The sequence below is a fragment of the Corylus avellana genome, chromosome 2 (assembly GCF_965113065.1).
Source record: "Corylus avellana chromosome 2, dhCorAvel1.hap1.2, whole genome shotgun sequence".
Taxonomy (NCBI): Eukaryota; Viridiplantae; Streptophyta; class Magnoliopsida; order Fagales; family Betulaceae; genus Corylus; species Corylus avellana.
The window spans coordinates 38684086-38705814 of record NC_142491.1 but is presented as its reverse complement, the minus strand read 5'-3'; the positions used below and the strand labels follow the sequence as shown (position 1 = coordinate 38705814).

General features: G+C 37.4%; 2 protein-coding genes across 2 annotated transcripts; both read right to left on the bottom strand.

Annotated features, from left to right (window-relative positions):
* Positions 1–205: 205 nt before the first annotated feature.
* Positions 206–11245, bottom strand: CHR23 (homeotic protein regulator). Its single transcript, XM_059594161.2, has 12 exons — positions 10822–11245; positions 10155–10308; positions 9660–9724; positions 9034–9225; positions 8358–8507; positions 7135–7530; positions 6047–6306; positions 5700–5918; positions 3917–4124; positions 3687–3840; positions 2374–2979; positions 206–1428 (listed from the first exon to the last, which is right to left on the bottom strand). The coding sequence occupies exons 1-12, from the start codon at positions 11056–11058 to the stop codon at positions 728–730; spliced, it is 3342 nt and encodes a 1113-aa protein (XP_059450144.1). The 5' UTR covers positions 11059–11245; the 3' UTR covers positions 206–727.
* A 1484-nt stretch (positions 11246–12729) lies between these two features.
* On the bottom strand, positions 12730–21218 carry LOC132167496 (methyltransferase C9orf114 protein). The gene is made up of 11 exons (XM_059578491.2): positions 20805–21218; positions 20635–20682; positions 20294–20470; positions 20108–20174; positions 19449–19510; positions 18065–18143; positions 17545–17663; positions 17347–17426; positions 13770–13839; positions 13174–13251; positions 12730–13073 (listed from the first exon to the last, which is right to left on the bottom strand). Exons 1-11 carry the CDS (start codon positions 21039–21041, stop codon positions 13014–13016), a joined length of 1077 nt encoding a protein of 358 aa, XP_059434474.2. The 5' UTR covers positions 21042–21218; the 3' UTR covers positions 12730–13013.
* Between the last annotated feature and the right edge of the window lie 511 nt (positions 21219–21729).

Below are 21729 nucleotides of genomic sequence, written 5' to 3'. Positions count from 1 at the left end.
TTTAGATCAATTCGTAACTGCCAGGTTGCTGCCTTTTTTTGGGGCTATTAATTAATATTTTTCAGGACAATTATGAGGTCCTGAAATCCGATGACAACAAAAAATGCCTGCTTTTAGTTCTTTAAAACAAGAATTAATTTGACAGTTAGTTAGAACTAGGAACTGCCTTCTCATCATTGTAAGATTATTTTAGGATAAAAATGTGATCTTTAACATCACTAAAAAAAATATAATTAAATTCTAAAATCTTGAAGATATGTTCTAATTATCACATTTATCAGATACTTCTTGAAGACATTTGATGGGCACAACCGCAAAAGAGTCGAGCACTAATAATTAATGGATTTGCAACAAGAGCCCTCTTATATTTTTCCCTAACGCGCTCTACGCTACCAATATATCCCTACTCTATCTGCACACTGGTTCAGACGTCTCTCTTGGGTTGGCTATGCAAAACCATGGAGAAATAAAAAACGTAAAAAGTACTTTCCATTAATTGGGATAACTTGGCGTTGCTGCTGATATGTGACATGTTTAAAACTCCCAGAAATGACTGCAATTTGTGGAGTGACTGAGCCCACCGTCATAGCCTGAGCTTGGGACCCTTGTATAAACACACCAGCACTAGCAGGCAGCAGCTAAAATGCAATGAGCCTCCCTCAAGTATTGATCTGGATATATCTAATAATATCCATGTTCAATATTTTTCCTTTTTGAGTGATCTTGATCAAGCCCATCCATTTCCTCTTCCATTGGAATTCTGCCCTCTAGAATCAGATGATGCGCTCTGGACAACAAAGCTTGATCTCTTTTTCTTGTGTGTACTACTCCATGTGAACATTTGCCCACTCCAGTTACTTCCTCCAACACCCTGGTAGTCCTGTTTCTCAGTATTTGCTCCCTCACACTTGGGTCCCTTCGGGGTTGGGGAGGCATCTTCACTTGTTCCCTCACTTGTCATAGGCTTGTTTTCATTCGCCAACTCTGATACCTTTTCCTCTGAACCTGCATTGTTTCTAATTGATGCAGTTGCCTCGGATGCAACATGATCCCTTCTCTTTCTTTTACCGGAAAGCCTTGACATGTCTTCTCCATTTTCCACAGCCTTCATCCACTGTAAATCACTCAGAGTATCAGCATAAACCACCTCCTTTCTTTTCCGCTTTCCAGTGACATTGCCATTATCATTCTCATCTTCCTTGATTTCAGGAGCAGAATATGCCCACTCAGGTACTTCATGTTCTTCCATAAGACGAGTTCTGTATTTCTCCTTCTGTCTTCTCTCCTCATCCATTTTCTCAAACAGCCAGAATTCCTCATCGGAACGGGCAGCGAGGCGGTTGATTTCTCTCTCACTTGGAACGTCTGTCCCAAGTGAACTTGTGCCTCTACGCATGATCTCCTCTAACATCTGCCTGCTGTCCTGAGCTGTACACATAAAAATTCACCATGTCAACAGTCTCTTCAGTAGGGTAAGGACCTTATCAGAGAATGATCAAAACATGAATATGAAGCATGCGACAGACCCGTCTGTAGCAAAACTTAACAGACGAGTAGCTGTACACATAAAAATTCACCATGTCAACAGTCTGTTCAGTAGGAAAAGGACCTCAAGAGAGAATGATCAAAACATGAATATGAAGCATGCGACAGACCCGTCTGTAGCAAAACTTAACAGAAGAGTAGCAAGTTTGAGATAATGCCTGAGGTACTCTCGCTCTCTCTACTTTCACAAGGGGAGGTAATCATCTCCCATCCCAAATACCTTGTTACCTGGTATAGGCGGGTTAGCTGACACCTCGAGGTAGTCTACTTCGCTCCTATTCATGTTTGGGGATTGACATGCACAGACACTTATATCCAGCACTACATTTTCCTGTTGATTAAGGAGGGGCACTCAAATGGCGATTTGGCCCTAAGCCATAAATTTTTCACCAGAATATAGGAATGGTATTCACGGAATAGGTGGCAATTTTTGGATCAGTGATGGCCACCCAGTTTCTCACTGAATATTCTAAAGCAGAGAATGGCAGTACAAAAAATAGAAAAGAAAAAAACGAGAAACATTTTCACCATGTGAATAAATATTCCCTGCCATTGGTTTCTAAAATGCAAATATTAAGGAAAAAGAACCAAGTATGGCAATCTTCCTTTTTTTTTTTTGATAAGTATGACAATCTCCCTTAAATAACCTACACTTTATTAAAAGTAAGTATGCCTTAACGGTAGAGCATACAAAAACAAAGAAATAGGTGCTTCCACTTTTAGAAAGTGGATATTTGTTTTTAGATGTTCCAAAAGGGAAAAGAAGACATTTTGGGATGGAGCAGGTAATGATATTATATGACATTGTATAGAACTTAATTAACAAACCTGTGGAAGTTGTATTGAACAGTCCCGCCTGGATGACCTTTTCATCAATGCCCATCTTCTGTTTTGCACGCTCCAAGATAGCCTCTTCAACTGATCCAACAGTAATCAACACAAATACCCTAACTTCCTTTTTCTGTCCTATTCGATGGGCCCGATCTTCTGCCTGTTGATCATTTTGAGGGTTCCAGTCAATGTCAAAAAGTATTACAGTATCTGCCGTTTGTAAGTTCAAACCAAGGCCTCCAGCACGAGTGCTCAAGAGAAACATGAAGTAAGGAGAGTCTGGGGCATTGAATTGGTCTACTAGAGACCCTCTGTACTCAGTTTTGGTGTTACCATCAAGTCTAAGATAATTATAATCGTGAAGTTGCAGATAAATTTCAACAATGTCAAGGAGCCGAGTCATTTGTGAGAAAAGCAGAACTCTATGCCCGCCTCTGTGGAGTTTTGGCAGTAAACGATCAAGAAGTTCAAATTTCCCAGATGCTCTGACTATTTCCTCCTTGCGCCACATATTATAATTTGCAGCAACAAAAAGGTATGGGTGGTTACAACATTTTCTGAGCTGCATCGTCAGATTCTGTAGACCCTTTGATTTCCCAGCACCTGCAAATTGTTTCTCTTTTGGTAAACTGGCGGCAACTTTTACACAACTTAAAATTTAAACTTATACTTTCAGAAGAAAGAGAAGAATAAACAAATATGGAAGATAAGTGCAATAAATTGATTCCAAAAGTAAAAATACAAATACTCCACAGTTCTTTCTAAGAAAGTTGCAGTTTTGAAGATAAAATACAATATTGGGAGCTTTTAAGCCTCTGGATGGCAATAATAAATTGTAGTTTGCTTCTTGAAACAAGATGGTAACTGTGTGTTGAAAATTTTGAAAAAACCACAAATGCTTTTGAAAGCCAAAAACTAAGAGAGGTTTTGGTAGTTAAAAAAAGAGAGGGGGGGGGGGGGGGGGTTGTGTGTGTGTGTGGAAAGAGAGAGAAAGAAAAAGAAAAAAAAAAGGCCGTTACTCATTGTTGATTCCATGAGAGAAGGTTCTTGGAGGGAATATGGATATATTAAACCTTCAGCATTTAAGAATGCTAAAAAAGGTGAATAGCGGAATAACAAATATATAGAAACTTTGAACACACCTACCAAATTGAGAACTTCTCAAATCAGAAGCATTTGGAAACACAGGATTGTTGTTTTGATGGTTTCTTTTTTTTTTTTTTGGGGGGGGGGGGGGGGGGGGGGGTTTATATATTTTAACTATAGGATGAAATGCAGATGCATGGCATGCAGGTGTAGAAGCAACAAACCATTATCCAGCCCAACTCTTCCCACATCTGTAATTTGTTGATAATATGCTTTCTGCCAAGATGATGTATCACATTTCAAAATGACCTGTGATTTCCCAGGAAGAAATTTCTCCACCTCATCTTTTTTCCTCCTCAATATGAATGGCCTTATAACCTGAAATCAAGAAAATATATCAACAAATAAGTTTTGAAAGAATAATAGAATACTCAAATTAGGAGACAATACCCACCTGATGCAGACGACGAATGATCAGTAGCTCTTCCTCATCAGACAGAGAAACATCACCCTTATCTGCAAAGGGTGCATTAAACCACTCCTCGAAATTCTGAACTGAATTGAAAATGTGTGGCAGAAGAAAATTAAGCAGGGCCCACAATTCCTGCAAACTATTCTGTATAGGGGTACCAGTTAACAGAAGCCTCCGTCGTATCTGATAGCTGCATACAAGTAAAAGTTCACTTAAAGAAACCTTTCACACTTCTGACTTCCATATAAAAACTATTTAAAAACTCAACACAGTTTAACCAAAATAGCTAACGAACAACTTGAGAAAATCAATCACAATCATTCTGGTACCAAAATTATCATCAAAACAGTTACTACAAAAATTTCAAATAGCATAGCTAGGATACCAGAGGTAAGACTGAAAGTGTAAGAGCAGCAACTTCTATGAATTGCATATTTTAGAACCTACATATATGAATTTGTATGGCATTTGTAAATTTATGTGATCAAAAGTGATAAATATAATACAAAGCATAAGATAATTGGCCTAATGGTTCAAAGGTAGATTCTTTGACCTATATGGTCGATTCAATCCTCAGCCATACAACATTCGTGTTTCTTAGATTAAAAGATTATGGTTGCCTAGTGTAAAATACAGTTAAATCCAGTCAAATCTGTGAATTTCAAATTGTGATTTCAGATGGATTTCACTTAGGAGTAAAACCCACAAAATATAAGGACAAGGATTACAACAATTTTCATCCCAAATACATCTATATTTCTTTAGAAATAATAAATTTCATTTAAAAAGCGCTATAAGGGGCACAAGCCTGGTAAACGTAAGTATACAAGAGAAATACCAAAAGTAAAAGCTAACATCTCAAATTCAAAAGAACTAAAAACTACAAGTTCGAAAAAAGAGTCAACTAATAGCCACTGTCCGTTCATAAAGAGACCTTAACAACAAAAGCTTCCATCTCACTTACCAGTATCTCACTCCCTTCATAAGTGTGTGCATTTCTTTTTATCCAAATAACTTCTGAATTCATAATTGTAGATCAAAATTATGCATAGTAAAATAATTGCCCAACTAATTAAACTAATTATGACAGATGTGTGCTTCAAATTATGTCTCAACACCATAATTTTTATGTGGTCTGCAAGCAAAAGCTGATCTTTTTCCATTATGTTTCTTCAGATTGAAAAGTCATAAACTAGATGCCACTTTGCAACCTTAAACTCAAAAAGCTTTGACATGACTAGGCTTTTACAGTTTACATAGCAGCAAGACTGAATTTTGGTTTTCAAAGGTGAAGTATTTCCAAAAGACAAGATTTAAATAAATAGAAAATCTCCACCCGAAAAGCAGGCAATAAGAAGCAAGTTTGTGAAGTACACAACCATCCCACAAGGCATAGCATAATTTATATAGAAATTGGTGAAAGAAAGAGTAATGCTACATACAATAAATATCCTATAAAGCTGATATTGTTATAAAAAAAAAAAAAAAAAATCAATGGCTACTAAACTTTGTCACATCAGCTTTGTGGGATATTTGTGTGGTATGTAGCATTACTCATGAAAGAAACTTCATAGGACAAACATAGATTCATGTCAATGGTCTTAGGACAAAATGACATCTCCTCTCCCCAAAAGAAAGGGTGGAGATTGAGGTCAATGGTTCAACCCCGTTTGGGTGCCTCACTTGTATTTAACAATAAGAAAAAAAATATAATTGATATAAAATGTACATAATAAAACATTGCAAGAAGCAAGGGAAATCATACCCTGAGACAAGAGTCCGTGCAAGAACACTCTCATGATTCTTCAACCGATGCCCTTCATCAACAATCATGTAGTACCAGTGAATTTTCTTCAAAAATGCCTTATCTCTCATGATAAGATCGTAGTGTGTGATCAACACATTAAATTTCCCCTCCCCTAACAAATCTTCTCGCATTATCTTTCTCTCATCTAGACGTCCGTCATAAAGAACAGCGCCAATACTGGACCACAAAGAAAATTGAGGAATGATTTAAAAGTAAATTTTACACAGAGATATAGAGAGAGAAAGTGCGCATGCATACACACACACACACACAGATGTTGGTTTCAAAGAATGCTTCCTGCATACCTAGGAGCCCACATTGAGAATTCATAAATCCAATTTGGTAATACAGCCTTTGGAGCCACTATCAAATGGGGCCCAGTCACACCCTTGTACTCCATGAGATATGCTATTAACGAAATGGTTTGTATTGTCTTTCCCAACCCCATCTCATCAGCTAAAATTCCATTCAAGTTGTTATTGAACAAGGAAAGCATCCACTGAAGCCCCTCTATCTGATACGGTCTTAATTCTCCACCTTGAAGCATGGATGGTTGCTCCGTTACCTGTACAATTCAGACTCTGTTAGATTCTCTGATCCCATTATAAATGATGTTTCCAGTGTTTTTTTTCAAAAAGTGAATCTGAGTTTTATATGATTAGCAACAAAGAAAAAGAAAATGAAATTGGATGGAATCTGTAGTCACTATTTCCACAACATCAAGCATTCTCAAATGAATTGAAGTACTTATCAAGAATTTAGCAATCTTCAGACTATTGCTAATGCTTAACTTAGGAGTTCAACATATTCATTCGCGCGCGCACACCAAAAAAAAAAAAAAAAATGAAAAGGAAAAAGAGAGAAGGAAAACAAAAGGAAAGAAAAGAAAAAGGACATTCAGGCAATATATGTCATGAAGGCCACACTTAAAACAGCACCAAGCAGAGACTCTTGCCCCCCTACAATGGAACCTGTTCAAAAATTATTCCTACCCCTCAAATCTACATTGATTTTAGAAAAATAATAAAATTGCAGAAACATACAAAATTAACCACAGAAGTTTGATAAGATCAAATGTTAGGACTAACAATACGGGCCATTGGATACTTCAGGAGACAACTGTCAAGGAAGGTTCAATCCCCTCACTAGAAGGAAGTAATATGGACCTCAACTTTGTACAAGTACCATACGACATTGTGCCATTCTTGTAAATTATACAACACCCTTGTTCAACATTCAGAATGCAACCAGTAATTAATGTGCAATATGGATTAAATGGAGGAAGAGGAGGGGGGGTTCTCAAACATAGAAACTTGCAAAAAGAACAAAACAAAAAACAAAAACAAAAAAAGCTAGCACAAACATGATGCAGATCATAAATTTTTATCATTACCTTTTCCTGAATTGCATGTATGGCTGAGTTATATTGCCGCTGACCTTCAAGTAAATCACTAGTTTCAACACTACGATTAGGATCAATGATGTCTATCTCTTCCTCAGGAAGTAAATCCTGAGGAGTTCCAATTTTTGAAGCATCCAATTCAGGCGAATCAGCTTCTGAGTCTTTGAAGGCCTCTATCCCATCTGAATCTTTAGCGTCTTTCTGACGCTGAACAGCAGCTCCCAAATTTGCAAGAAGTTTATTTGTTTCTTCCAGAAGCATTGTCAATCGTTCATTCTTGCTCTCTTTCACCATTCTCATGTATGCTTCTTGATCATCAGCCTTCAAGGCTTGAAACCTCAATTTCTCTAACCGTGTAGCACGTTGCCTTTGCCTTCCATGCCAAGCCTGTTAAATACCTATTAATGGTCCCTTTACCAGAAGCTATAGTAGCAATATTATACACTTCAATGTTCCTTACAAGAGTTGCTTTAAGTGGTAACTGATTACTCAATTAACAATAAATTTTAAGTTATAAGTAAAACAATTATTGCCTTCTGAAGAGAATTTCAGAAGATTGCAGTAACTTGTTTCTTCCAAGCATTCTTCATAGAGAGAGAGAGAGAGAGAGAGAGGTAATTTCCTCATCAGCTTGATATATAAATTATCATGTAACTTCTTTTAGGTTATTACATGACACAGATCCCGCGTTTGGTCTACATAATTCAGTTATTCTCATTATCAGGTTGCAAAGTATACCAAAACAAAGTTCTGAGTATATTTTTTCCATTTGATATATGGGTAAATGTTTCCCTGAAATGCTATTCTAAATGAAGGACAAAAACCCCTGGCAACAAAGCAAATATTAAAGTTGCATGGAAGATACCAAGGCTCATATAGCATTATTTTAAAGTTCAAAGTCCTTGGAGAAGTTCCCGAAACCCATGGAAAGCATGCTTACCATAATCAACAAATGGCTTTTTTGTTCTTTTTATATTTCCCCAAACCTTTCCAGCAATGTTTTATTAACAGATCTAAAGGTTCACAATTGCCATCTAACGTATCCACCAATTTCCTGGACATTTTCTAGATGACTCCTACTTAATCAATCAAACTTTCCCAGTAGTTTTTCCTGTAAATTTCCATATAATTTAACAGCAGCATTTCTGACTTCCATTTCCCATTTTAAATATGCATGAAATGTAAAAATGGACGAATAGAAGAAGACAGAATACCTGGACCCCATCATTCCTCTGTTTCCGGCGTTTCATAGATGCTTGAATTTGCAATTGGAATTCACGAACTGCATTGAGTATTTCAGCAAAAAATTTTCTTTTCCTAGTTTCCACTTGATTTTTCTCCTCCTCTTCTAACCTTGACAATCTCTGCATGAAAGGTTTTAACTATGTCAGCAGCATCTAGGTACACAGTACTTCGTTTTTCCACTTTGATGATCCATATTTTGGGTCTTCTGATCTATATCTTATCTGGCCAGGAAAATAAAAAGATTTTTTTTTTTCTTTTATGTCTATAAACTTATACTTTAAACACATGAAGATCAGACTAACTGATTAGTGGCCCTTTCTAGGAGTCTCTCAAGCCAAAACTTGACAAGGTTTAATAATTATAACCTGTTTTCACTTTCATACAGTATTCATCGACTTTTTTCATTTTAGTTTTCTTTTTTGTCTTAATTTCAGACACTAGGTGGCTAAAATTATCAGATAAATCAAAATGAAGTTAGTGACCTCACAGCTGGGATCCCTCAAATAGAGACTGTAGGCATATGCCAGGATTTGAAGCTGCATTCTCTAAAGATGCTATAAAACCTAGATACCCCAGATTCCCAATTTCTGTGTTCTGAGTATGGATAAATAGCTCAAACAAGTAATGCATAAATTAATAAATGACCTCAGCATCCCGTTTCTTCCTGAACTGATCATCGGCATCCATGGCAAAAGCATCTCCCACACCATAAAGTGGACGACGCAATCGCATCATGCCCCAGTCAAATAATTGCCGGTCAGGTTCTGCACAGTTTACACGGAGCCAGTACTCTGAACTCACATTAGACCGAACCTTGCTTTGCAACTCCGCCAGCTGCTAGAGAAAAAGGTAGTAAGAACCTATGTCATCCCTTGGTATCAGAAGTAAAAACAGAAGAACACATGCATATATTACAATTACAAGAACTCCTTTACCAGCATATATCAGTAAACTGCCAACAAGCAACATAGGAATTTATATGTGCAAATCATTGACTCATTATAAGGCCACATTTGGCTATGCTTCACAGGCAACAGTTCGCAAATTTCTCTATTAAACAATTCTCAGAATCAGAATGTTTGTTTTTCTTGTATCTGGAAGACACAAGAAAAATTGATCTTTCCAACCAAAAAAAAAAAAAAAAAAAAAAAAGCAGGTTGCTTGAGAAAAGAATCATTTAAGGAAGTACAACCAAATGCTGCCTAACCTTTATTTCACATAACTGCTATTCTCTGTTAACTAATTGTCATAATTTATCGTATCTAGTTTACCTTTAGCCCATAGAGTTCAAGCAAGCACTTTGTCTGCAGGTCCTCGCCTCTATTTGAAGGCAATTCTGATTCAAAACATTAATGCATAAGTGATCCACTCTGAAAAATTGGCTAGACAATTACTTGATAATAATAAAAATTAATTTGTACAAATACAAAATAGAACCACTTCCGAACATAAATTAACTAATGAAACTTGCAAAATCTATTATTTCCTATATTTTTAACATTTCGAAGCATGCAAATGCTACACGAATGCTTTTTTTTTTTTTTTTTGACATGCAAATGCTACACGAATGCTATTCAACAGTTAACAACAAACCTATCAATTCTACATTAAAAATAAAAAGTACCATCTGAAAATAGTGTGTACAAAGAAAACTGCCGAAAGTTAGCAATCGTGTTTGCTCTTTTACTGTTGGCATAGGTTGGGGGGGCTCACATACACCAAAAATATGATACCCAAGGTGAAGGTTCTTTATAAAATTTAGTCACCTTCAAGCTCAGCCAATCGATGCTGAATGTAACTCTGAAAACGACTTTCCCTTGATACTTTCAATCCAACACCCGACACACAATTCAGGCGTTGCTCCAATAGTGCATCCTCAAACTCGGCCAACAAATCTCCTGTGTAACTGCCATGATCTCCCTGCATAATAATACCAAAACAATACTGTAAGAAACAACTTTTATCACTCACCAAAAAACTAACCCCAAGAATAGAAGAACAAAAGGTGAAATTCAGGAAAGAAAAAATAGCCAAAAAAGTACACAATTTCTATTACAGCAATTCTAAAATTTAGTGGATAAACATGGAGTAACATCAAACAACAAAATGTCCACAGACAGACAAATCAACGAAGAGACGTAATAAACGCTTCAAAAAAAACAACAAAATCTCAAAACCACCCACAAACAATCACAACCACCCTTCAACCCTAGAGAAACTCAATCTCACTAATTCCCTTCCGTCAATAAATTGAATTATAGACTAAGCATACACACAAAAACACAAAATAGGAAATACAGGCAAGAATTTCAAAAGAGGAAAAAAGCCCTAACCAACACAAAACGCACAAATCCCAACCCTAACCCCTGAAACTGCTTCAAATTACCCAAACAGAGACAAAGGCAAGAGAAGGCCATCGCAGAAAATTATTACCAGAGTCTTCTCGGGAACCGCCTTCTGGTCCGAGCCTCCGCCGCCGGCTCCGGTCGCGGAGGCATTGATGGCGGAGTCTTCGGGGGAGAAGCAGATGGAGGAAACGGCGTCGTGGAGGTCGGGAGGGAGGGGGAGGTTGCGGGAGACGAGGTTGAGAGCGCAGATCAGAGACTTGGCGTCGTGGACCGTCGAGGGCTCCAGGGTGGGCTGCTGGGTCTGCCTCTCCAGCTGAGCCATGGCTCGGCCGTGGCGGGAGCCCCGCTTTTGTAACGGATATTTGAAATTAAATATTGTGGGATTAAAAAGCTTTAGAGTAACAAACACAGGCTCTTTCACACACACTCAATAATTCGCTATTTTTTGATTTTGCCTTCGGAAAAAATAAAAGAACCCACCCTCTCTTTCTTCGGTGCTCTCTCAATAAGGAGAAGAATAGCGGGCGTGTGGTAGGGAGGGTCTCTTTCATCATTTTGTTTTGGCCAAACACGGCTTTAGTTTTTCAAAATGACGGAACTGTCCCGTGAAAATTTTGAAGTGACGGCTGGGTCCTTTGCCCATTGGCGCGCACCACCGACCGAGATGCCCTCATTGTTTTTTTTTTTTTTTTTTTGTAAATAAAAGCACGGGACAAATTCATTATGGGATATTAATAAAATCACGCGGGTTAAATTGTCCTAATCATGGAATAGGATCCTCTCCCGTCCATAATGGACTGGAGAATATCTAATTTACAGCTAGAATTATTCTTAGAAATCCTACAACTACAAATAGGACACCTGACCTACTACAGAAAAAAATAATATTTCAAATTAAAAAAAATAAAAAATAAATTAATAAAAAAAAAGAGTGGCTTGTCACCCCATCTTGACCATAAGGGGTGGTCGGACCACCCCCAAGGTTTGGCTCTTAGGGGTAGCCGGACCACCTAACAAAATTTTTTTTTTTAGATCTGACCCTTAGCCACCCCACAAGGGCCATGGGGTGGCTTCGGCCACCCCAGACTGGCGGTCTGGGGAAGCCACCCCCAGCCCCAACTGGGGTGGTCCGGCCACCCCCAATGAGTGACCAGCCACCTCTTAATTTTTTATTATTATTTATATATATATATTATTAATGGGACAAATGTTCTATTTATAGTCTCGAGATCTCTTTAAAAAGATCTTGAACATTAACGAGATATTCTCTAGTCCAAAATGTATTGGAGAGGATCTTGTTCTCCTAATCCTGGGTCTTAATGGCTGATAGAACAAGAAAAGACATTAAAAATTATCTAATACTCTTCTAATAGTTTTAAATATTTAGCAATAATAGATTGTAATGAGTTTGGTTGTTTATAAAAGTTGTTCATTCATTAAAAAAACCAAAAAAAAAAAAGCAATGATATGATGTCTATTGAGTAAATAAAATGCTTTTAGTACATTTTCATGATTTGAATCTTGAAGTTTAACCCACGAGCAAGCCATGGGTCACCCAACTCATACTTAAAAGTTAAATCTTTGCAATTTTTAAAGAGGATTTGAAATTTTGACATCTTCTGATGGATTGATGACATTGCAAATTTTTAAAAGATAGCGACCCAACGTTGATACTTTAAAGTTTTAAGGGTATGATTGTAAAAGTAATAAAGATAGGCAAGTTAAATTTCCCCTATATTAGAAAAGTTAAAATTTTGAATGCAGTAGCATTAAACATATTTTTGGATCGGTTGGCCCCGTAGTGAGCGATCCACACGGACGTGTCACCCACTTGGTAATGAGGCAAAAAATAAAAAATGCGTAATATGTTCCTTACCAAAAGGGATGACCATGAATGAAAGTCTTTTGCATGGCCTGATAACAGGAATCCGAAAGTGTTCTTAAGCCAGCAGTTTTATGTCAAAAAAAAAAAAAAAAAATCCTGTACAGCATATACCAGAGAACATATTGTTATTTAAAATTCGTTCCAAAAAAAAACCCTAAAAAAGGGGCCTCGATTTCCAAGGCTGGAGCCCACTTTGGCTAAAATTGAAATAAGACAGAAGGGGATCATTCCTCTAATGTATGATTTGTAATGTATATTTCCTACTGTCTGCAAGCAGATTCAGATTCTGGAGGATGGTGACTAAATTGAGGACCTCACAAACTAAGACTACAATTACCAAAATTCTGAATTTTTAGCTGTTAGTTGACTTTTGGTAAGTTTAAAGTTCCATTCTATGCCAATGCTCGGGTTATTGGCTCTTGGAAATACTGAAGAGATATAAAAATTGCTTCCTGCACATAAAGAAGCAAATTGATCAAGATCATTTGTAATTAGATAAGAATTTTCCTTTTAAAAAAAAAGGAACCTGGCAAATGGAGAATGCATGATTACCTCTGTTCGAATCGTTCGACTCCCCTGATTTGGACATGTGTTCAAGTATGAATGAAAAACGTTACGCACATCTTTCCCCTGAAACCAAAAAGGAAGGAAGAAACTAACATTAACAATATCCAGTATTCACTTTTTTTCCCCTCCTTTTGGCTGCTAAACTAGCAAATACACTTTCTGGCTCCAAACCATCTAAAATGATGGAATTATACAGACTACCAGCAAGTCCGAAACTCCACCAATACTAAATCTACCAACCAAATGCTCTTTCCTTTTATCATGCTAAATTGACCACAAGTCAGGGTACATGCTTACTGGAAATATACATATAAGAACAGAACAAATGCATAGGGAGAATAATTTTATTCTTTCAAGTCACAAGACACGAGCATAAAAATCTCAGTTGGAAGCATTAAATACATCAAATGATGTTCTCCACTTTCCATTTTCTGTTTTGCAGCTTCTTTCCAAGAAAGATACAACTGAAAACATTGTGTAACCAAAATCTGCTGACATTTTCTGACGACATGTTATGGGAGCGGTTTCCAAAAAATGAAACCAGATAAGTGTCAACAGAAATTATTTGTGTAGTAACATACCTTTAAGTTATTGTCTTCTTCGATGCTCTCTTCCAACCCAGCAAGTCCACCAAAAGCAATCAATAGATGCCTATGAAGTTATACAAACATCATATTAACAAGCATCACGGGTAAATTGAAGTATATATTTATCATGATGTATACAATATATCACAATGCCTCGTACCCAAACTTAGGTTTCTAACCGAAGGTGTAAATACTAGTAAGTTAAGAGTACTAACTTTTTTTTAGCGCAACCTAAGTACACAAGAAGTATATAATAGAAAAGTCTAGCAAGTAGCAGAGAAGAGAATCTAAAAAAGCATGAAAATTCGGAAAACTACAATTTGAGGCACCAGCCCAAACAAAAAGAGTTTTAAAGAATAAATCCTTTAATTCCACTAAGGTTCTCTCGTGGTCTTCAAAACTACGACCGTTTCTTTCCCTCTATAGACACCACATTAGGTAAGGCAAAATCATCTTTCAAACTGCATCAAGCTGAGATCTAGCCCCTAGCACTCCAAGATGCAAAGATCTACCCACCCTTCTAGTCGTCTAGGGCATAATCCAAACCAGCCCTACACTGCTGAAGATGGTATTTCAAAGAGCACTTACGATCTCACAATTGAGTAGAAGATGGTCTATTGACTCTCCATTCTTCTTACAGATACAACACCACTCAACCACAATTATATGCCGTTTCCTTAGATTGTCCATGGTGAGGATTTTCTCAAAGGTGGCCGACCACGCAAAGAAAGCCACTCTTAAGGGAGTCTAATTCCTCCAAATACTCATCATGGGCAAGGATTGACATCATGGGGAACAAGAATAAAAACAAAAAATTAAACTCTAAAAAATATATATATATTAAAAATAAATAAATAAATAAAAAATAAAAGATCCTGGAAATTCTTGGGGGTGGCCGATCTACCCCCTGGGGGTGGTCCAGCCACGACGCCCAAGAACTTTTTTGTGTTGGTATTTTGATTATTTGTTTAATTTCAAAGGTCTTTTATGTAATTTTTGTCTCTAAATTTGGAGTATTTGCTTCATTTTAAGTTTTTTAACGAGGTTGACTAACAGAATGAGTTTTTGTAAGTAAGCTCGCAAGAGAACCCCCTAATCAAGAGAAAAGATGTAAAGAAGTTCCAAAAAAAGACTAGAAAAAAGCAAAGCTATGATATGCTGCTATCCAAGTGTATAAAATATTGAAATTTGAACATAATCCCTTTGTCTCTACCACCAAAGTCCCTAGATCTTCAAAGCTCCGAGCATTCTACTATCTCCAAATACACCACATTGAACACACTAGAGCCAACCTCCAAACTTCTAAAATGTTACCACGCCTTATCTGACCTCCCCAACTCGCCAACAACCTTACTTTTTTCTTGTAACCTGTCATGCACCTACATAGCACTCGTCCTTGCCAACCACATAGCACTTGTCCCCACTAGTCCTTATAAATGGGGGAAGAAAAAAAAAAAAAAAAAAAAAAAAAAGAACCAACACCCCTTGTTTTTTAACACAAGAACACAACACCACTCAAACTAGATAGTTCATATGGGAAATGCCTTTCAACAGAATTTTTCTCAAAATATATTTTTTTGATCTCTAAGATTTGAACCTGAGCATTACCTCCTTCCCACTCCGCCCTTTACCCCCTTAACACTATGTTGTGGGGTGCACCATATAATAAACCTCTTGGGGGTAGGCGTTCTCAAGTTATTAAACCGGCCCACTTTCGCTATAACTGATGTAGCATAACTTAGAGGGCTGCAACGAAGAACATCAATTAACAGCGGATATATATTTCTAGATCTCGAGACTATCAAGTTATCAAAGAAATCTTCTTAAAACAATAGATGCTATCTAAGGTTTAAGGAAAAAACACAAAAGAGACTCAACTCTGAGTATTCTTATTGAGGAAAACCATATAATAATCAAAAGCTAAATTCTAGGGTCTATAAAACATGTATATATAGGCCTCCAAACCCTAAACCTAATAATAGTACGAAATAAAGTCGGAATCAGCAAAACTGTGCAGCGCGTCTGCAACCTCGTCCAGACGGGGTTGCGGACGAGCCTCTCTGTGAATCGCAGTGATCTCTCGTCTGCAATCGCATCCGAACAAGGTTTCGGACGAGCCTCTCTGGTTGCTCATCGGCTGCAATCTCGTCCAAACGAGATTGCACACAAACCATTCTGCCCAGCCTGCTAGTCTTCTCTTTATGGCCCGTTTTGACCTAGTAAACATTAGAATTAGCTAAACCTCATGAAACGTAACCTTTCAGATATTTAAAGTAGCTTTCTAACGCCATCAAGCTTGCTCCAATCTGAGGTCTGGAACTCTAGATATGGTCTTTTTAGTAGGACTCATAGGTGCAAATCATCGCTCTTCTTTGTGAACTCCTTAGCTTTCGGGTCTACATCAATAACCCTAAGCCATACCCACTAGCAACGAAGCCTACAAGCCTGCCGAAAGTCATCTATATTAGGCCAACCCAGCTTGAGCTAATCTAGGCCAGCTAGACCTAACTCAATTACGTTGGCCGGACTAGGTTTAACTTGGATAAACGAGCACATAAGGCATAAAGAGAAGTTGCATCCACAGTATCCTAGACCATCTTTATTTTTAGTTAGAAGGATAGAAGTAGGGAGAGAAAGAGAAGAGGGATGAAATTGATACCTTTAGGCCCACAAAAACCAAACCTCCAAAGTTGGATGGATCTGGAGAAGAAGATATGGTAGTTCCAAGAATGACAAAGGAAATTACATTTTCTCCTCATATTGAACCATCCAAACCAGCGTATGATAGTAAAAGTTTACCTTTCAGTCTTGTCTAAAACTCTATATTGCCCAGTTGCTGGAGAGTTGCAATCCTCAATGTTCTATTTATTCAGAGTACAGTGGGTGATACCTAAGATAGTTTATGAATGGTTTAGTGTTGGAAATATGGATTGCTATTCCATTGTGCCTTAAGTGGACGATTTGGAAGGAATGCAATTGTTGGACTTTTGAGGGGATGGAGCATATGGTTTTGTCAAATCGAATTTCTTTTTTCAGAAGCTGGTATGATTGGATGCATGCTATTTGTAGTGCTTTTTCTTGTGATTCTGCTTATGATTTTATTGATTGTATGAATTCCTGAGATTAATTAAACTTCCAGCACACTAAGATTGTGGTCATTTTGGACAAAAAATAAAAACTACTAATACCAAAAAACAAGTTCAGCTTTACAGTCTCCTTCCTATTCCTTCCAATGTATCAAACAAGAAGAGGGAAAGACCATCTCCTTTATTCCCATTTTCCATCCTTATTATGAAACATATTGTAGTCAAGGCCCAGAGACATTGTTACATACAAATCTCTTCTAGTTCTCACCAATTCTCTTTTTAGCACTTAAAGCTTAGATAGAGATTATCAACTTTTACGTGGCTGAAATTTTGTGGCATTGACATCATGATGCAGTCCACTAATTGAGCAGTAAAGAGCAACATTAGGTCCAGTCACTAGAGAACATCCATCCAAAGGAAGTTATGCTCACAGCATCTGACAAAAACAATCTTACCTGTGATCAAGACATCAAAAAGAAACATACCTGAAGGCCGGTATGGTCAGATCTGATGACTTAACCGTCAGACCATGCTCTGAGGTACCAACCAAATGGTCATAGCCACCCTATGATTAATATAACATAAGTTTATAGAGGGCCTTTAATGAATGGTTTACCAAGAAATAATCAATGGGTCAAATCGAAAAAAGAAAAAGAAGAAAATCAGCATCAAAGAATGAATACCTTGTATGGACAATCCTTCAATACTGAACTCATATTAGAAGCATATCGCACTTTATAGCCCCAGTACATTCCTGCTTCTTCCCTAGGCTTGGAGGATGAGACAACTTCACGTGGTATATCTAGATAAATGCAATTGTTGAATCATAAACCCCATTATGCACAACTATTTTCCGGTTGCAGGAAGATTGCATATGGATGCATGAGGGCATAATAAAAATGGAATGTCACCAAAAAAAGAAATCAGTTTAATGCAATGGCATATGGAACACATGACCAATACTTCATCCTGATGCCACAACAGGTTGGATGAATAAAATGTATGTCAAACCAACTTAACTATCATTTAATGCTCAAAAGCATCAAAGGGATTGCAAAGATGAAGGCAAAAGTTCAGATATGCACAATGAATCAATTGAGCAATAATCAGTGCCCACATGTATCAGCAAACAAATAATGTTTAAGAAACAACTTAGACAAGGCAAAAAAATTCAGAAAACAAAAAGATATGTCTATTCATTACCAGTATCCAGATTGCGGTTGGTTCCCATAGCTACAGTAACTCTCGTTCCAGGTTCCAGTACTTGATCAATAACAAAACTCTGCATAAGTTACCAGTGAACCAATAAATTTTCTCTTTTTCTTTACTGGTAAGTTACAAATGCACCCAGTGGGTCTTGAACCTCACCCTCCTCCCTATTCTTACAAGGGGAGGGAGGAGGTACAATTCAAGTTAGAGCTCATTGACACTAATGAAACCAAATTTCTTGTTGTGCTGTTATTTATCCTTCTGATTTTTATTTATTTTTGCTGTTGGGGTGGGGAGAACAGAATTTATCCAATCATCAAGTGCAGAGTACACATGGAATGGGTAAATAGAAGAAAGAATAAATATCTTCACTTGCCAATTATTATATAGAAGCAATATATGTTCTATACATTTTTTTTGATTAAGTAACTTTGCATACATACTAACAAGCACAATCTATCGTGTTTGTATTGACAACATAAGCATAGATCAACAAGATCTAAAGGGGAGAAAATTTAACATGATGGACCACATCAACAACACTGGGTGAATTATTTCAAGTCCGAATCCCACTAGGTTGTCAGCAGCCCAATGCCAATGGATAATACTGCAAAAAACTAAATGAGACAATGCACCTACAGGCCCTCTTGATTAGTCCCTCATCATAAATCAAACTCCACAAACAATCCAAATAATTGGTGAAAACATAGGGAAAAATAAAAGGTGGGGCTATATACATGTGATGTCTCCCGCAGAACAACGAGGACAACAGCAAGAGCATATGAACCTGTTTACTGAGGTACTTAAATTCCCACTCCCCCCACACACATGAGAGAGAGAGAGAGAGAGAGAGAGAGAGAGAGATAAGTAAGGTCAAATTTACAAAGAGTATATTGAATTTCAAGTAAACTATAATTTACATCCCAATTAAGCAGAACTGATCCCCAGGAATTAGATATAGACAAAGACTAAGGTTACAGGATCACAGAACTGAATAATTGAAAATCATGAGTTCATCATTTGTTTGTCACTGCTGAATTCCTTTGGCATGATAATAAATTAATGAGTTCATAGTTATTTGCCATCAGACTTATCAAAAAATATATATATATTTGCCAGCAGGTGAGTCACATAAGTCATGTGACATCCAGGTACTTTAAGCCTCTGTCCATAAATAAATGAGTGGACACCAACAATATTGCATGCGTCATCTGTCCATACAAACTATTTTGTTGATATCAAACTAGTTGGTATGCTCAGCATGAAAGAAAAGAACTACAAATCTTTAGATAAAAAGAAGAAAGGGAGAGGGGGGAAGAAACTTTTAGTTAATAAAAATGGTAAGAACAGCTTTAGAACTAGAAGAATTCTATTGTACCTTACTTAAACCCACATCAACGAGTGTTCCCGAGTTTGGAGATCTTTCTTTTAGTGTGACACCTATAAAGTTAATACAGGATATAAAAAATTTGGGCACTGGATTAATACAAAGAAACATATTAAAACTAACATTGTCTGTAAATTTGGGCTAGCTATCAATAATATAGACAAAAACAAAGTCATACAACAGAATCCTGTAATACATGATGTTCCCTCAATAAGGGCAAAGATTTTCTTTCTCTTGTTTGTGACTCCAGCCGTTTGTTATGAATACCAATTCAATTCATCTCAAGTAAAAGTCAAGAATTGTAACCACCAATTCCATCCATCTTAGGCCACATCTTCCGCTAAATGAACAGTTCCAAAATCACTTTTTACTACTTAAATCCAAGTTATTTCAAAAATTCATCCTTCTCTTAGATTCTTCGACCCCACTCCTATTCAAAATTTCATATTTCAGACCATCTACGTACAGTACACAATGTCTTTTTACCTCTGCAATCCTGCTTAACATTGAAGATGTTCTAAAGTAGCAGTATAGAGTTGTCAAGCAATGAGGCTATTTCTAGGCATCGAAAGCTAAAGCTCAGTTTCAATCACCAGAAAATTTAACTACCCCACATCAAATTTGTTCAATTTGTTACTATATAGGCATACCTTCTCGATATGGAGCCCACTCATGCTTCCGCAGATGGTGTGGAGCATCAAGTGGGGGCAACAATCCCTGTCAAAATGCAAGATACAAACGACTTTAGCCAACTATGAACCAAAAAATCCAACAAAAGAAATGCACTCACTGCCCACAATCAAATTCAATGAATTTTAGCGAATGGGAATCGGTACCACGAATCTTAAACTGTTGTGCTTTGGGAAGAGGACTTTTCTTAGATATTGCGGTGTCTCAAGATACCGCAAGATCCTTATCAGAAAAGCTGCGCCGCTTTCATTCTCATCTGTACAATTCAATGCTGTAACACCGTGATCGTTCACTGAAACACTCTTATTATCAAATACTACCACCTGTTTATACAAGACAAGTTAATAAAGTAAGATGCCTATGGATTATCAAGTTATTTAGTCACAGAAATACATGCATCATTAACAAATTTAATCACAAATAATCTAATACATAATTTAAGCAATCAAACACAGAATGGAAAAGTTAATAAGGAACAGCAACGGACCTCGTCAATTCGGAAAATGGTAGCGGCACGAGCAACCTGACCAGCTAACTGAGAAAGTAAAAAATTGAAAACAACGCTCCGTTTGGATGCCGAGAAAATGGGGGGAAAAATTAAAAGAAGAAACTCAAATAAACGGAAAATTAATATAGAGTGAGAAGAGAAAGGAGTACTCGTGTGGCGAGCTCGAGAGACTGAGCGTTGTTGATGATGGAACCGGACACGGCTATGCTGACTGTGGGTATTTCCTTTGCTTCGTCGTGTGCTTTGTGCTTTTTCTTCTTTTTCTTCTGCTTCTTATGGGACTCGCCGTTTACGAGCTCCACTTCGTTTAGAGGTTCGGGCTTTTGTGCATTCTGTGCGTCTACTTCTGGTTCCGATTCTGCCTCGTCTCTCTTTTTCTTCGCCATTTCTATGTGAGCTTTCAGGGTACAAGGGTTTTAGCGTTACGCCAGATAGACAAAGGCAAGGGGCCGGAGCTACCGGACTATAACTTTTACTAAAAGTCGTTTACAACTTTTGTTAAAAAGTTATTTCATATAGTCATTTATAAATTGATACGAGAGTTTTATCAACAAAAGGTGGTTTGCATAGACAATTTTCTAAAAATGAAACTACTTACACAACAACAAATACGTCAAACAAAAATACCACTAAATAATGATGAATTGGAGTTGTTGAAGAGAAGCTTCACTAAGGTGTTCAATAAAGGCGATACTCGGCAATGAGAGCTTAGTGGACACCAAAATGGGAACCGTAATTGTATCTATAATTCTCTATAGGCAAAAATAAGGTACCAACTTTGGAGATCTAGTAAGAAGAAGAAGAGAGGGAACCAACGATCTCATGTGTAGACAAAAAAAAAAAAAATGGCAGGGAAGCAGCGGTGCATACTATACATGCACACGGGGGGTGGCGTGTGTTGAATACCCGCTAGAGTAGACAATGCTAACCAGAGTTGAGGACAAAAGAGGGAGTAAAAAATGAGAAGGAAAAAGAAGGGGGAGGGTGTGGGTCACATGAAAAGAAGAGGGCCGGGAGAGATGAGGCTTTCCGGGTTTTTTCTTACCCCGTAGTTTACAGGGGAACACAAGGAAA

Bases quoted from the DNA above. Each gene is read 5' to 3' on its own strand.
- CHR23 (XM_059594161.2), bottom strand. From the start codon at position 11,058: ATGGCTCAGCTGGAGAGGCAGACCCAGCAGCCCACCCTGGAGCCCTCG. The intron at 8,508-9,033 runs GTCATTTATTAA...CCTTTCATGCAG, and splicing joins GGAAGAAACGGGATGCTGAG to AGATTGTCAAGGTTAGAAGA. The intron at 3,841-3,916 runs GTGGGTATTGTC...TCTTGATTTCAG, and splicing joins TCATTCGTCGTCTGCATCAG to GTTATAAGGCCATTCATATT.
- LOC132167496 (XM_059578491.2), bottom strand. From the start codon at position 21,041: ATGGCGAAGAAAAAGAGAGACGAGGCAGAATCGGAACCAGAAGTAGAC. The intron at 19,511-20,107 runs GTATGCCTATAT...TTAACTTTATAG, and splicing joins GTGGGCTCCATATCGAGAAG to GTGTCACACTAAAAGAAAGA. The intron at 17,664-18,064 runs GTAATGAATAGA...GCATTTATCTAG, and splicing joins CAACCGCAATCTGGATACTG to ATATACCACGTGAAGTTGTC.